The following is a 15,687-nucleotide window of genomic DNA, read 5'->3' on the forward strand; positions in this document are numbered from 1 at the left end:
CGCAGAGCGGGCGGGGAGGGGCCCGGCGCCCCGGGGGACGCGGGGGACGCCTCACCGCGGGACGATGGCGGGGCCGGTCCCCGCGGCCAGGCGGGCCCCGGGCTTCCTGCGGCGGCGCCGGGCAGGAAGCGGCTGTTGGCGGCGGCCTTCCTGCACCGGGGGCCCCGGCGGCGGGGAGCGGGCGGTGCTGGGTCCTGCCCCGGCGGGGGCCCCGTCCTTCCCCACCGCACGCCGCGGTGCGGGGCACCGGCTGCCCCGGCCCCGCCGGACCGGGGTCGGGGGCTGTCCCGGAGCGGCGGCTCCGCGCCCCCGGACCGTCCAGGCTCCGGGGCGCCTCTTCCCGGCGGGGGGGGAGAGGGGGGGCGCGCGGCCACGCCAGGGTGACCGCGAGGGACAAGCAGGGCCGGTCCGTACCCGCAGCCCCGCAGCCCCGCATCGCGCCCGGGCCCGCATCTGGTGCCTCTGGAGCTTCGCTGAGTCAGGCGGGGTGGGAGCCCGGCGTCCCCCCGACCTTCCCGGGCATCGGCTCAGGAGCAGGCGGGCAGCGCTGGGCCGGGCCGGGGATCGGGATAAATGCCCGGGCACAGCCCCAGCCCGGCCGCAGCGGGCACGGCGGTGGGAGGATGCGCCCCGCGGTGCGGCTGTTCTGCTGCCTGCTCCTTCCTCTGCTCCAGCGGGGTAAGGGCAGCCTGGACCTGCAGCTGCCGAGGCTGCTGCTGCGCGGTGTGGCACGGGGGTGGCAGCCGGGGGGGGCTGCATGGAGGCGCTCGGGGGGTCAGGCACAGGGTCTGGCCAGGTAACGAGTCCCTATAGGGTCTCTGGCCTGTTTCTCCCCTCCGTCCCAACGTGTGTCCATGCTGGGTGGCAGCTCCCCTGGCCCCTCCTGGTCTCCTCTCGGAGGATGCTCTGGGCAGGGTTTGCCACGCACTTCCCTGCCCATGGGGTTAGTGTTTGCTCAGAAGCTGCCCTGCCGCGGTTGCAAAGGCCGAGGCAGAGCCAGGAGCCTCCTGCTCCCCTTCCCTCCCCTCGGCCCGGTCACCTCTGCTGTGCTCAGCTTGGCCGGGGAGGAGGAGGGATCTCCAGTGTGCTGTGACCACCCACCCTGGGTTGTGCCCCACAGCCAGCTGGGCACTTAGGCTGTCCCTGGCTGTGGAGCCCTGGTACCCCATGTATCCTTGCTGCAGGGCGTGGGGATGCTGAGAACAGGGACCTCGAGGACGAAGGTAAGACCCTGGTGCCATTGTCCAAGTGTGGCTCTGGCTCCGACTGCAGCAGCTTCGCCATGGCCGTGGGCTCTACTGCTGGTGGAGACGATATCCGCACCCCTGGGGGATGAGGCCCTGCCTTTATGTGGCCCCGCGGGTCCTGTCAGCACCAATAGCACCATCTGTCCTTCCGGGTCACTACCTGTACCTGGATGAGGATGGTGAGTAGAGCTGCCCTCCTGCCATCCTGGCTGTTCTCCCCATCCACCCACAGACCTCAGTGGACCCCGTGTGGTCTGTGCTGGGGCTTACAAGAGCCCAGGGGCTTACAAGAGCCCAGGTCCTGGCTTGGCTGAGCCCATGGGGCCCCTGCAGCCACAGGCAGCCCCAGCGTGGAGACCCCCAAGGTCATGTGTTGAACTCCCACATGGCAAATGGGGTGCCTGGCTCACGCTGGGGAGAGCTGGGAGTGTTCCCCAGGGGTGACCCCAAACAGCCCCCCTGAAACCGGGCTCAGGATGGGAGAGCTAGGGGTGGGGTGGCATCCCAGGGTCTGGCCGGTGCTCTGCAGGACCACTGGAGGTGCTGGGGGGACCGGACCGCTGCCAGGACACCTATCAGGACTGGATCTCCCTCTACTGCTGGGCCCCCTTCCACGCTGCCCTCATGGCCACCCCCGAGGGCAGCTGCTGCTGCTGGGACCAGATCAGCAGGTGGGTCGGCATCAGCCCCAGCGGTGCCAAATGCATGCTCTGAGCGGGGCTTTTGTGGGGCCACCGTGGTGCACGTGTCCCCATCCCAGCAGACTGGCCTCATGCTGCCCCCTCCACAGCACCTACAGCGAGCTCTCCAGCTGCACCCAGCTGCTAGCCCAGCTGCTCTCCTGCCCCTGGCCCAGCGCCATCCTCGATGCCTTCTTCCTGCAGGTCCATGCTGAATACTTCACCAACTGCACCAGGGCCGGGCCCTCCAGGCTGGGAGGGCTGCCCCCCAGGATGGCTGTGGCTGTGGCCGTGGGGCTCAGCTGCCTTGTGCCCCTTGCAGCCGCCCTGACGCTCACCAGAGCCCAGAAAGGGGCTCAAACCCCAGCAGGCAGCTGCCCAGCCCCTGCCTGCCTCTGTGCCTGCGAGGGGCTGGCAACAGCCCCCTTCCCTCCCAGCCCTGGGAACTAATGAGCAGGACGAGTGGGCCAAGTGTGAGGGGGACAGGGAAGAGTGGGGACAGGGCAGAGCAGGTAGGGGAGTCTGGGCATCCCCGGGGATGGAGCAGGTCCTGTGGCACCGGGGGAGGCTGGGCCCGGGGCTCCGGATGCCTGCATCTGCCCCAGGGCAGGGAACTTTGGGAGAAGGGTCCCAGGCGCTGCTGGGGTCCTGACCCTGCATGGGCCAAGCCCCTTCCTTGGCACCCCCGGGTGGGGGCTGGCAGGGAGCACCGGCAATGCCAGGCTGGGGTGGGTGGGAGCCCCAGGTCTTGGCTGGCAGCCAGTGTCTCATCCCTGCCTGTCCTGTCCCTGCCCGTTCCCTCTGGACGCCCCAGGAGGGGGGCGGCCATCGCAGGCCCAGGGCTGTGCTGAGATCATTGGGTGTCTCCCTGGCAGAGGCTGCTGCCGCCCGGCTGGAGGCTCCAGTGGCTCCAACAAAGAGCGGGACCAGGGGCTCCAACCCCTCTGCCCCCAGGGCGCTACGGCCTGATGGTTTCCAGACGCGGTCACTCGCCCGCGAAAGGTCCCACAGTGCCCTTGGAGAGGTGGCTGCCGCTGCCTGGGGAGGGTCAGGCAGTTTTGCCAGGACGTTTGCCGGGGAGCGCGAAGCCCAGCGAGATCATCTTTCTGCAGTAGGGAGGCTCCCTCCGAGCTGCACTTCATCATGCTCCGATTCATGCTCTGCGTGTCCCACGGGCGGTCTGTTAAAGGGGCAGCTTTGGGCTCGTGCGCTGCCCTGGGCCAGAGGTGAAATGAGCTCAACCAGCCTCAGCCTGGTCCTCAGGTGGGAATGCTGCAGACCCACCGGGCTGGGCTCATCCTCGGTGGCGCTGCTCTGCAGGGGGATGCAGGCCCCGCAGGCGGGAGCTGCGCCAGGACCAAGGGGCTCCAGCAGAGCCGGGCAGGCACCGGGCTGGGCGGTGCGGGAGGAAGCCGTCAGGGCGGAGGACTGGCAACGTCAGCCAAGTCTCTGCCCTCTCCCCATCTCCCGGCCTGCGTCGGCCTCGCACCCGTGGGCAGGTTGCACCACCGCCCTTCCCTTCCCAGCTGCAGGCAGGGGCCAGGGGGCTGCTCTGGCAATGCCCGCCATGGGGCAGGTGGCCCGGTGAGCCAGAAGCCGCGGTGATGGGACCGTGGGTCCCCCTGCCGCCCCAGCGCCCGGGCGGCAGCGCCTGTGCGGGGACATTACGCTTCCCTGTCCACTCCCCTCCGGCTGTCGGGCTGCCTGCCCTCCACGCAGGAGACGAGGGATTTCACAACCCAGCCCAGACAGGATTAAAGAGAAATACACAAGTAAACAAATAGCGGCCTCGTAAAACTGGACGTGCTGCGCGGGGAGCAGAGCCTCTGGGCCGCTGGGTGAGGCGCGGGCTGCCCGGGTGCCGGGGCGCGGGAGCGATGCCCACAGGGGCCGGCACCGCGCCGCACGGCGGCGGGGTCCCGCCGGGAGAGCCGCTTTAAAGCAGAGCTGAGCAATCTCATTTTTCACACGTCTCCTGTAGTCAAACTGCCCCTGTCAGAGGAAAGGAGTTGCTTCCTGTTATTTCCATTGAAATACTTGTCCCGGTCGTTAGCCGGCAGGCTTTTGCAGGATGGCACCGTGCGCGCAGACGGGCTCCGGCCGCCTCTCCCGAGGGCTCCTGCTGCTCTGGGGTAAGTGCGCGGGGGGCGGCCCCGGGGCCACCGGCGGCGGGAGGCTCCGTGCCTCGCACCACCCCGCACGCGGCCGCCCTCCCGCGTGTGGGGCCCGGGGCCGGGGTCTTGGCTCAGCCCAGCCCACCGCCCACCCCGGCACGGGGCCAGCCGGGCAGAGCCGAGGGCGGCCGTGGCGGCCGTCATCTGCGTGGCCGGGGGCCAGTGGCAGGCGGGCAACGGGCGCTGTGGGGTGTCCCCCACCACGCTCGTCCCCAGTCTTTTGGCGAATGACCCACAAGAGAGTGGCTGGGGAGCCCTGCGAAGCCCCGGGCTGGGAGCCATGGCACCACACGTGCCCGTGCGGAGAGGGGCTAGACGGGGCCGTCAGGGACAGAGACCGGGACAGGGTGGGCTGCCCTCACTTGCAGCCACCGTGCCAGCCTGGGAGCACCCCGCAGCCAGTGCCTGGCCGTGTCGGAGCTCCCCACGAGCGGCCCAGGCAGAGCCCGCCGGTGCGGTTCAGCACATGACCAGCATCGCTGCCCCACGCTGTGGGCCCTCAGCTGAGGGCAGAAGATGGACAGGGCGGTTTCCTCGGGCCATGGGGCTCCAGTGGGCCAGGCGGGACGTGCCCCACGGCCATGGTGGGCTGTGCTGGGTGTGGGACGGATGGCAGGCGGAGGGGCTCTCTGGCAGTGCTGTGCTGTGGCCAGCGCTTCCTCTTCCTGCCCCAGCCCCGTCCGGCTGCAATGCAGCTGCCTGGGGCGACGGGGCGGCCCCCGCGCTGGCTCCCCATGGGTGGGGAGCACTGCTTGCCCCTATGCTGTGGCCCACGGCCCAGAGGCCCTAAGCAGCCCCTCTGAGCTGTTGGGCAGCTGCCCGCAGCCTGGCCCCATTCCCACAGCTCCTGCCTGTAAGGGGGCTGAACACCCTGGCCCCAGGTGTGTGCTGGGCTCCGGACAGCACACTTCCCTGTGCCCTGACCACTGGCTCCAGCGGCCCCTGAGGGACACCCGAAACCAGTTCCCTCCTGCAGACCCAGCCTCTGTCGGGGCAGCTCCTGTGCATGGAGCCCTGCCAGCGCCTGTGTCCCCCTGACCCTGTCCCCTCCCCTCCGCAGCGCTCCTGGGGACCGGGCTCTGCCACACAGGCACTGAGGTGGAGGGCTTTGGCCAGGATGCCAGGACGAGCCCACCCGTGGCCGTGTTCAACTGGACGGCCCAGCTTGTTGGTGAGTGCCGGTGCTTGGTGAGGGCTGGGCAGCACTGCGGGGCCAACTGTGCCCTAGCCGGGGCCGGCTCTGCACTGCACGGTGACCCCCCCTTTTCCCTGGCCGCGTGATCTCTGTCCATCCCCAAAATAGCCAGCCTGTGCCACAGAGCCCTCCCTGGCGCTGGCCGCAGTGGGGGCAGCCAGTAGCAGCCTGCCCTCCTGCCATGCTCCTGGGCATCGCCCCGGGGTTGCTGCGGGATGCAGCCCCACACCGTGCCCATGACTTCCCTGCTGGTCTGGGCGTGAGTCCGGGTGCCAGGTGTCACCTGCCAGCAGCTGTGGGCAGGGACGAGCTCTGGCGGGGGTGTGCTGCCCACGCTCAGCGCCTTTCCCCTGCAGAAGAGACGTACACCAACATCACGCAGAAGTGCTGGGAGCTCTTCGTCGACCTGATGAAGAACGTGACAGTGTCGGAGCTGTGCGAGTGGAAAGTCATCAGCAGGTACAGGGCGGTGGGACAGCTGGAGAGCCCTCCTGGGCAGCACTGCAGGGGCGTGGGGGGGGGCAAGGGGCTCTGACCAGCTCCAGGGATGTCACCGGCTGGGGAAGCCACACATGGGGACCTTTTGGTGGGGGAATTACCTGTGGCCGCTCCGTCCCCAGGTCCACACGAGTGGAGCGGCTCCTGAGGCAGCGCAAAGTGTTCTGTTGGGGCAGAGCCCCCGGGCCGTGTTGACAGGCCACCAGCTCCTGGCCTGAGGGACCCAGGGCCACCTTCCCCTCCAGCAGCTCCAGCGGAGCGCAGGGCAAGCCCCGGGCAGTCCGGAGGGGTGCTGCTGGGCCAGGGCAGGGGGCTCGGGGGCACCTGGGGGGGGTCTGTGCCTCTGGTGTCCCGCAGCCACCCCGTGCACCCCCACGTCCCCATTCTCTCCCAGCACCCCGCGGCTCTCTTCCCAGGCCCTACAGCTTCCTGCAGACCTGCCTGGAGACCTGGGCCGACCACCTGCACTACGGCTACCCTAACGCGCTGGCAGAGCGGTACATCTTCCAGAGCCACCACCGCTACTTCCACAACTGCACCCTGGAGCACCAGGTCTACTTCGACCCGCCCGAGGACGTGCTGCTGGCCATGATCATCGCCCCCATCTGCCTCATCCCCTTCCTGGTCACCCTGGTCATCTGGCGCAGCAAGGACGGCAAAGCCCAGCCCTAGCGCTGATGCCCGGGCACCCGCGGCCGCCCCGCTCTGCTGCCTGCGGCGGGCAGCAAGCGGGCAGCGGTGGCCCTGCAGGTCCTCCGCCCGGGCGCTGTCCCACGCTTCCCGCCTCACCCCCCCTCCCCGCCCCGGGCTGCGGGGCCACCGGTCGCTTCAGCAACCCCGGTGGGGGGTCCCGGGGTTACCGGCACACGCTGCCGGGGCGGCCGGTTCCCGCTGTGCCGCCGGCGGCGCCTCCCCCCCGCCCCGTCCCCCGCTCCACCGCCGGCCCCGCGGCTGGGGATTAAAGGCTTCTTCCCCCACGCGTGGCGCTGGTTCTTCCGCCGCTCGTTCCCGCCGCGGCCCCCCGGGCCCGCTCCTGCCGCCAGCACCGACCCGGCACGGCCTCACCGGCAGCTTCTCGCCGCGGGGTGGCAGCGGGCAGCGCTGGGAGCGGACGGAGCCCGCACCCCTCCGCGGGAAACGCGACAGGCGGGGCACCGGGCACCGGGCTCCGGGCAGGGGCCGGGCCGCCGCCGTCATGGAGGGGCGGGGCTCCGGGGGCGGGGCTCCCGGGTGGGCGGGGCTCGGGTGCTCCGGGGGGCGGGGCTCACTGGGGCGGAGCCTCGCGGGGAGGGCGGGGCACCGCGCAGCGGGCCGGAAGCGGGGCGGGGCTGACCGGAAGGCGGCAGCGGCGGCGGTTCCGGTGGCGGCGATGAGCTTCGCGTGGCCCTGGCAGTACAGCTTCCCGCCGTTCTTCACGTGAGCGCGGGCTGGGGCCGGGGCAGCGGGGCCCGTGGGGGGGGGGGGGGGACGGGACCTGGGAGGCGCGGGACCTGGGAGGCGCGGGACCTGTGGGGCGCGGGACCTGTGGGGCGGGCGGGCCGAGCTGCGGCTGGTATTAGGCCGGGCCGGGAGCGCCGGGTGCCCCCGCGGAGCCGCCCGGTCCCGGCCTCGGCCCGGCCGCTGAGCGGAGCCCCGCAGGCTGCAGCCCAACGGGGAGACGCGGCAGAAGCAGCTCTCGGCCTGGTGCGCGCTGGCGCTCGCCTACAGCCGCCGGCACCGGCTGCCCGCCATGACAGTGCGGGAGGCCCAGGACAGCCCGCTCTTCGCTAACCGCCGCCTGCAGCGTATCCTTTGGGGGCCCGGTGTCCCCCGTGCCCCCGCCTGCCCCCCCCCCCCCCCCCCCTTCTCCTCTCTGCCTCCCGCGGTCGGTGAGCGTCTCCTTAACCCCCGCCCAGGGAAGCTCCCGCTGGAGTCCATCCAGGTGGTGCTGGAGGAGCTCCGCAAGAACGGTGGGTGCCATGTGTCCATCCGTCCGTCCCACCTGCGGCCGGTGCCCGACCCGTAGTTAGCAAGGCAGGAAGGGTGGCAGCCACTGGGCAGGCCCCGTCCTGCTGCTGGGAGTTGGACCCGGGGCTCGCCCAGCTGCCGTGGACCCTGGCTCTGCCTGAGCGGGGTCCCGGGGCCCTCCCTGCCCACCACGGCCCCCTGGCATTGCCGTGCGTGGGAGCTGGACCTTGCCTTTCCGGGGTGGGTGAAGTTGTGGGAGGAAGATGGGGCTCGAAGGAGAAATTAATTTCTGTACAGGTAGAGATACTTAGGGAGTTGGGGTGAGCAGTCATGGGGTAGGGAGAGGCAGGTACCTGAAACTACCTGTGGGCGTAATGTCCAGCATGTGTCGTGAAATCTGCGGGTTTGATCGTTACTGTAGATTTGTGCTCTGATTAAATACCTTTTCCCTGTTGATTTTAGGGAACCTGGAATGGTTAGATAAGAACAAAACCAGTTTTCTGATCATGTGGAGGAGACCAGAAGAATGGGGAAAGCTCATCTATCAGTGGGTGAGAACGTAGAAGCTGTCTCACCCCACAGACCAGGCTTTCTGTGCCCGGGAGGACAGGTGGTATTGGCTGCGATTTGTGAAAAGACCACTGTGATATTTTTCTCTTGCTTCTTCACTGCTTTTGCCTTTCTTCTTCCATTTCTCTCTGTGGCAGAGAAGCGTAGAGATGTTAACAACTTTTTACTTCCTGTAAGATGCAGTTTGAGCAGTGGATGCAGTCATCTGCTCCCACTGCAGTTGGCTGTTCTGTAGTGAGGACAGAGCAGCGTTGCCTTCGTTTGGCACAAGTCCTTATTGCGAAACACATGGGCAGAAAGAGCAGAAGGGCAGGGAAAAGAACCGTGTTAGTTTCCTTAGGTGTCATTTCTTGACTCTCCAGTGCCCCTAGAGCATTTCCAGGGTATTTTTTCTCATCGAGTGCTGTCCGCATTCCATTTCATTTGCGCCAAGATGTACGAGAAGATCTTGCCAAGGACGTTAAACCACATAGACAAGATTTGCTAGATTGCTTTTATGTTTCCAGGTGTCAAAGAACGGCTTGACTAACTCCGTATTCACGCTGTACGAATTAGCCAGTGGAGATGATACAGAGAATGAAGGTAATGTGTGTAATGTTCTGGCACAGGTTTTCAGAGCACACTTGATTTGAGTGCATAAACAGTTGATTGTCAGATTATAGTTTTGTAGATTAAATGTTTTAAAATTGCTTATGCAAATTCACACTGGTCGCCACTGGCAAATGCCACTCTGAAGGCTTTTTTACCACTTTGCAGGAACATCTCCCTTTGTTATCACTGTTTGCTTTTTAAACCTCCCCCCCACCCCACAAGCCTCCCTAGTGCCCGGCTCTTTATCTGGCATGAGGTGCAGGGTGTTTTGGTTTTTTGCCTAGCTTCTGCTCTGCCTTTGAGACTGCTGTGACTCATTCCCTTCTGTCTGTTGACCTTCAAGCTTTGTTCCTGATACAGCAATGTATTGATGAGTCTGCTAGTGTAGCCGTGACTCTGGATTTGTCGTAGTGTTATGGCGCTGGAGTCCGAAAGGTGCTCTTCAGAGCCCTCTGCTTCACTGCCAGCAGTCCCTGGACTTTTTGTTTCCTGATGTGATTTTTTTTTTTTCCTGTTGATGGGGATCTCTGTCCTTCCCTAGAGTTCCATGGCTTAGATGAGACTATGCTGCTCCGTGCCCTGCAAGCCTTGCAACAAGAGCACAAGGCTGAAATTATCACGCTGGATGATGGCCGAGGCGTCAAGTTCTTCTGATAGGAGCCCCCTCCACTCTTCCCTGGCTGCTGAAGCAGTTCTTGCTGTGAAGGTTTGTTCTCCTGGCCTGGTTTCAAGCTGTGACTGCAAGCAGCTGCATACTCGGGATTTCTTGGGGCAAGGAGAATCTGCAGAGCCTTCCAAAGACGTGACTTCTTAGAAGTATTCAGAGATCCTCTGTCTTTTCTCCCTGTTGATTGTGTTTGAGAGGCTAAAGCTGCTCTAGGCAATTCTGAGAGGGACCACCCAGAAGTTAAATAATGGGACTGCTCCTGTTGCTGATCCCTGTTCCTGTGAAGGGCACGGAGCGGTCTCTTCAGCTGGCTGGTCAAGCTTGGCCTCGAAGGGCAACTCCTTCCCTCCTGCCAACCATATGCTTGGGCTCTGCAGTCCCTGCTGTGTTGCCACGTGGGGTGAAAGCGAGCACAAGGAGCTTGCTGTTGCTGCCGTGTTGTAGAAGACCTCAATGGCAGAATGATATGTGCTTGCTGCAAAGCAGGCTGTGCAGCAGGGTGGGAGTGGATGCCAAGGAACTAATTTGAAGTAATTAAAATGAGATGTATTTATAGAGCAGCCTGGGTGTTTTCGTCTATCTTTATTTTTCCATCAGAAACAAAACAGAGCAACGTACCAGATTCTTGCCCTTCAGCCACGTTTCCTTACTGCACCAGATGAACACAGCAGTGTGCTGTGGGGAGGGGAGGCCTGCCAAGCCACCCCACCCACCCCGGTGGGAAGCAGACAGCACAAGTGCTTTTTTCCACATGCCAGAGCTACAGACCATGTGGTGGGCCCTTGCTGCCTGTCTTCAGGGCAACATTTACTTTCATTTTCCACGTGCAGTCCACTGAAAGCTAATGGGTTTGTTGCAGAGGTGGTGGGATAAGCGCTATGCAACAGTGTTTGGTAGAGGGTATGACTAATTTTTTAGATTCTCAGTGCTGATAACAAAGTACCCAGCTGGTCAGAAAACATGACCCAGGTACAGTCTTTGACCCAGTAAATCCTTAATCGTTGACCAGGGGAAGCTGGACAGCTGTGCTGGGGACAGATCATGCTTGCCTTTCCCATTCTTTGCCTGAATATTCAGTGCTTGTTGCATGGAGAGGTGGGGTGCTGCGCTGGAGCGACCTTTGATCAGACCCAGTGTGGTCGTTCTTGGGATCTGGTGGAGCAGACAGTGCCTGCTTCCCGGCATGCTTTAGCCGTCTGTCCCCAGCCAGCGCTGAACAGCTTGTCCTGCCTGCCCTGCCCTGCCCTTGGAGGATGACTTGGCACTGGTTCAGCTGCAGTGCTGCTGACGGCCATCGTCGATAGTAGGTAATTTTCAGTGTAGACGGGATGCTGGAGTCCAGGCTGAGTTTGTGGGGCTGTGAAACTTAAAATGTACCTTTTGTAGCAGGAGCCCGTTGACCTGAACTCAGTGGGATGTGCTGGCTTGATCTGGGCATGTCACTCTGGAGCTGTGGCTGGAGGCTGGTGCCCAGGGTTCTTCTCTGTAACGGTGACAGCAGTGCTGTGGAGGGATTCCCATGTGCCAGGACTCCTCTGCTGGAGAAGGGCACTTGCAGCACTCCTGCCGAGTCACTAACATGCTGAGCTACTGTAGTCTTCAACACTTTCTGGAGACCATCATCCCTGTGAGCATTGAGATGACTTACCTGAGTGAATGTGATGGTGCAGCCTGCAGTGAGCATACCTACCCCCGGTGCTACAGCAGTCTGGGGGCAGCCCAGGCTGGTTTCATGTGCCCTACTTTCAGGTGCCTGTTCTGACAGCCTAGGCTCAGTCCTTGCCCGAGCCATGAGGTTTGAGGGCAGTGGATGGATGTGGCAGCCCTTGGGGACGGACGTGCTGGGGATGCAAAGACCTGTTTTGGTACCACCATGCACTGACTTGCTGGGGAATGTCTGTTGGTGGCTGAGCAAGCCCAGCTCCCCGCAGCCACTGCCAGCCATGTTTGCAGAAGCAAAGGCTGTGCCGTGCCATGTGCCGGCAGCCCCACAGCGCGTCCTGGCAGAGGCAGCACATGTGTCCCCACAACTGTCACAGGCTCTGCTCAAACCAGGGTTCACTGGTTGGATGGGGGTCCTCCCTCTGTGTTTGCAGCCAGGAGAGTCTCTGTGTAGGAATTGTCTGCTACCAGTGTCTGCTCTGGGCTTGTTTTGATGTCCAAGATCTGCTTCTTCCTCCTTCTTCATGCCATGCACATTGACTCTTTCCCTCTCTGGTTGCTGCGCCCTCCTCTCTTGCTGCTTTTGTACCCCTGCAGTGAGCCGTGTTTCTATGCTGGCTGTTCTGTGCCTGATGGCCTCTGCGTTTGATCCCAAATAATGAGCCTTTAGCAGCTGGGCCCGGGATGTTTGCATTTCTTGCTCTCCATATGTGTGATGCCGACCTCTCAGCATTGTGTTCTGAGGTACATGTGCTGTATGTAACCTGGCTGTCCTTGAGTGAGTCTGTGTTCTTAATTAAATTTGCTCCCTTCTAAGGAAATGGCTGATGTGACATTAGATAAGCCTAAAACAGCCTTTTTCTTTCCAAGGCACTCCTGGCAGCAATTCACTGCTCTTTTCCAGCTTCCTATTTAGTTGCTTACTTAGTGAGAGGAGGAGGAAGAGTATGTCCCCCCCCTTCAGAATGGACATGGTGTAAAATTCCTTTTTCCGCACCCTCTCAGCCAGTTATGAAAGGTTGTATCCAGCCGTGCCTGTGAGGTCCTTGTGGGACCGACTCCCTGGGCCGGGCACTACAGCAGTGCAGTGGCAGCAGCAGCTGTCTGCCAGCAATTGCCCCAGAGCTGTGGGATGGGTCCTGCGGCTGGAAGACCCGCTGCCGGTGGTGCTGCCACCCTGGAGGGAGCAGATGTTCTCTGGCTGTTCCCTCTGCATGGGGAACGGTAGCAATTTGTAGCTCTCGGTGATGTAAGCTCCTGTCAGCAGGTAAAACAGAGCCTTTTAATTGTCCTCTGAAACTGGCTTTCTTATCTTTATTCAGTTCTTCATAATGTTTGATGATGTAATCATGGGATTGGGATACCAGAGCCAGCCCAGAGATGCTGCATGAGGCTGCTCTGGTGCAGAAGCCCTCGGGTGCTGGGTAGAGATGGAGGAGATGTAATTAGACTGCTCAGAGGGAGAGAGCATGGCAGCCTCCAGCCATGACGTTCCCATGAACGGGAGCAGTCATGCCTCTTCCCGATGCTTCAGGCGCAGCGCGAGAGCTGCAGGTGCTCCCGGAGCAAAGCGAGGGGCAGGGGAGGCCTGTGTTCATGCAGGAGTATGGCTGAAGGCCGTCTGGGCAGCTCCCTTGCCTGCCGCTTCTCTGCCTCCGCCATGCTGCCTGGCGCTGCCTGTGGCGGGGGACCCCTGTCCCATCGCTGCAGCGGGGCCAATCCCTCCTCACACGGGTTTGGCGTTAGAGAGTTTAAAATCCAAACCTCTCTACACTCCCAGGTGTACCACCACAGGCACGGCTGAGGCCCCGGTGCTCTCAAGCCTGGCCACGCAGCCCTGCCGAGGTGCTCGCCGGAGATGGTGGCATTTCCATAGGGGGCGGGGGGGTGGCGCAGGCCCCTGCCTCCGGCCCGTGGCCACTCTGAGGCAGTTTCCACATCTGGCCACAGTGATTAGGCCTCACTGGCCAGGGCGAGGCAGGGTTCAGGGGGCTGGTTCTGAGATAAGGTGCTATCAGGCTGATGCACACTTGGATCCCGCTGGTCAGGGAAGGAAAAACGCCAAGAGGGGTTTTATTTAATGTGACTGGTTAGGAGCAAGAGTTGTTTCAGTTTGATAAATTTATATGTTGGGATAAACTTGCAGGCGGGTTACATCTGTAACTCTGGGCTAAGGAAATCCTCTAAAATTATCTGCCTGGGGTTAAAGCCACAACTGAGGTTTGGGTGACATCTCCTCCTCCCTGAACTCATGTTAGGGCAAGGAGGGAGATGGCAGGAGGGAGGCTGGGGGCTCCTATGGGCACAGGGTGCTGAAACCAACTATGAAACAAGCCCTGGGTCACTGCAGAGCCCTCCTCTGCGCTGACTCTTCCCAGGATGGGCACCCCATGCCTCGCAGCCCGAGCTGTGCATCCCCCATCTGTGGGGGACGCCTGCATTTGGACCCATCCTGGCCCCTCCGTGATCCTGCCCTGAACTCTGGGATCAGAATGGACAATTCCTGGCACGGCTTGCTGCAGCAAGGAGCTGAGCAGGACTTTGTTTCATGATCTAATCCTGAGGAGAGTGATTAGAGTCCCCTGTTCTCTTTCTGGCAGCCAAATGCAAGTGAGAAATAGTTTACGTTGCCTGATTGCAGCGGTTCCTCAAAGCGGAGGACTGGCGCTGGCACCTGGAGCCCAGAAATGTCACCCTGATAACGTCTGGGGAGCTGTGGGCACCATCAGACTGCTTACGATGGGCAGGTGATTGCCGAGCAGGAACCTTCTGATTTTGGGCCAAGTTGGCTCTGGCTTGGTGTCCCGGGCCAGTCAGGAGGGGATCTGTACCCCTGCCCAAGCTGCCTTCCCCCCTGCCAAGCTCACGGTGTGCGATGGCATTTGGGGGGGTGGCTGGGGAACTTCTCAGGCCATTCACCAGAGAGGTGTGGGAGAGCAGCAGTGGGAGTGAACTTCAGCCCTAATTTCCTCCCCTGTCTGCAGGGGCCTCACCAGGACTGGGACACTCCTCTGCTCCTCTGGGATCTTCTGAGGCATCTCATTTCATGATGAAAACACTTGATTAGGTGACGTGAGCCTACCAGAGACTAAGCCGAGATCTCTGCCTGGCTCTGTGTCTCTCTGAGAAGCTGGGGCTCCCTGCCAGCCTGGGCCATGTCCTGGTGCCTGGGCGGTGCAGGGCCCCTGGCAGGGACCCCCGGGTGGGGGTGGCTGCAGAGCCAACTCTCAGGGGCTCGGGCAGCATTTTGGCTGGCCATGGCCAGGAGCCATGCTGCTGCTCAAAGCTGCACCGGTTCATTCTCCCTGCCCAGCTCAGGGCTGGCCACCCTTGGGCTCCTGTTGTGGATGTGCCAGGTCTGTCCTGTGGCTACCCTGCTCCATGCTGTGTGGAGGGAGCAAGGAGCTGGGACTGGTTTTCTGTCTTTGGGCTCCCCAGGCTGGGGACAGCCGAGCTGGACATGCTTGGAGCACACACCTGTCGTGGGGCGGTGGGAGCTCCCACCCCACCTAGCACTCTTTCTCTCCGAGGACAAATCTGCTATCCTGTTTAATTTAGGAAGCCATCAGCGTGCGCTGGCCTGGCCAGTGCTGGGATCAATCCTCCAGCAGGCTCCACTGCTGCCTGCGCTGCCAGATTTGCCTCTGGTTCGGCAGCTGCAGAACAAGATGTGGCGCAGCCTGTCCTGTGGATCAGGCTGGGGATTTTCAGCCGGGAAGGACTGAAATCTCCATCTCTGCTGGAAGCTGTAGTCAGGACAGGATAAAAATAAAATCAATTATTTTTTAAGAAGGGAGATTTTTAAACCTGACACATGTTACATGAGTAAAAGCCACAGTCTCATGTCCTGTGATGGGCTCCAGAGAAGAGGCAGAGGCTGAAGGGGCCTGACAGACAGCTCTTCGCACACCTTCTCCTGCCCTCCCAGGCTAGGACAGAGATCACCTGGCTCCTGCGTGCAGCCTGTGAGGTGCTTGAGAAGAGAGTTCAACAGGAGCAGGAAAGCCTGAGACATGCAGTGTTGGAGGCAGCTGTGAGGGGAGCAGGGGTGCACCCCTTTTGGGCAATGGAGCCGGTGAGAAGCAGGCAGGTTCTCAGCAGGTCTGGAGCAGGGTTCATCTGAACAAAACGTGTTGTTTAGCAGAGCTGAGTCAAACCGTGTCACATATTACAACATGAGAGTCTCCCAGGCCAGGGCCAGCGCAAGCACTGCGCCCATCAGCCCATCTGTCCCAGCCTTATGCCTCTGACAGCAATGGGTGCCCAGTGCTCTGGCCGAGGGGCCACCTCTCCAGCAGACAGTAGGCAGAGTCCTGGGGGTGGGCAGCGCTGAACATGCGTCTTTCAGCTGGCGGTGGTTTTTCCCCCAGGACCGTGCCCCATGCACGCTCCAAGGAGCACAGTGCTGGGTGAGGATGCAGTCACTGCTCTCCGCTCACCCGCCTGTGCTGCAGGC

General features: G+C 62.6%; 2 protein-coding genes across 13 annotated transcripts; both read left to right on the forward strand.

The window, feature by feature from the left end:
• Nucleotides 1-329: 329 nt before the first annotated feature.
• Nucleotides 330-6,852, forward strand: RAMP2 (receptor activity modifying protein 2). 11 transcript variants are annotated; one of them, XM_049800955.1, is made up of 5 exons: nucleotides 363-1,426; nucleotides 1,777-4,059; nucleotides 5,162-5,272; nucleotides 5,653-5,755; nucleotides 6,211-6,852. In XM_049800955.1, the coding sequence occupies exons 2-5, from the start codon at nucleotides 3,999-4,001 to the stop codon at nucleotides 6,464-6,466; spliced, it is 531 nt and encodes a 176-aa protein (XP_049656912.1). In that variant the 5' UTR covers nucleotides 363-1,426; nucleotides 1,777-3,998; the 3' UTR covers nucleotides 6,467-6,852. The 11 variants fall into 10 exon arrangements, 9 of the variants coding, with proteins under 9 accessions (XP_049656909.1, XP_049656911.1, XP_049656906.1 ...); XM_049800949.1 differs by lacking the exons at nucleotides 5,162-5,272; nucleotides 5,653-5,755; nucleotides 6,211-6,852 and having other exon boundaries at nucleotides 330-1,426; nucleotides 1,777-1,918; nucleotides 2,011-4,003; XR_007506077.1 differs by lacking the exons at nucleotides 5,162-5,272; nucleotides 5,653-5,755; nucleotides 6,211-6,852 and having other exon boundaries at nucleotides 330-1,426; nucleotides 1,777-3,765; nucleotides 3,909-3,999.
• Nucleotides 6,853-7,112: 260 nt separating this feature from the next.
• VPS25 (vacuolar protein sorting 25 homolog) lies at nucleotides 7,113-10,126 on the forward strand. 2 transcript variants are annotated; one of them, XM_049800543.1, is made up of 6 exons: nucleotides 7,113-7,210; nucleotides 7,433-7,578; nucleotides 7,690-7,743; nucleotides 8,204-8,292; nucleotides 8,818-8,893; nucleotides 9,444-10,126. In XM_049800543.1, exons 1-6 carry the CDS (start codon nucleotides 7,164-7,166, stop codon nucleotides 9,554-9,556), a joined length of 525 nt encoding a protein of 174 aa, XP_049656500.1. In that variant the 5' UTR covers nucleotides 7,113-7,163; the 3' UTR covers nucleotides 9,557-10,126. The 2 variants fall into 2 exon arrangements, with proteins under 2 accessions (XP_049656500.1, XP_049656499.1); XM_049800542.1 differs by having other exon boundaries at nucleotides 7,433-7,743.
• Nucleotides 10,127-15,687: the final 5,561 nt, after the last annotated feature.

Source organism: Accipiter gentilis, chromosome 5, assembly GCF_929443795.1.
Source record: "Accipiter gentilis chromosome 5, bAccGen1.1, whole genome shotgun sequence".
In the NCBI taxonomy this organism is placed as follows: domain Eukaryota; kingdom Metazoa; phylum Chordata; class Aves; order Accipitriformes; family Accipitridae; genus Astur; species Astur gentilis.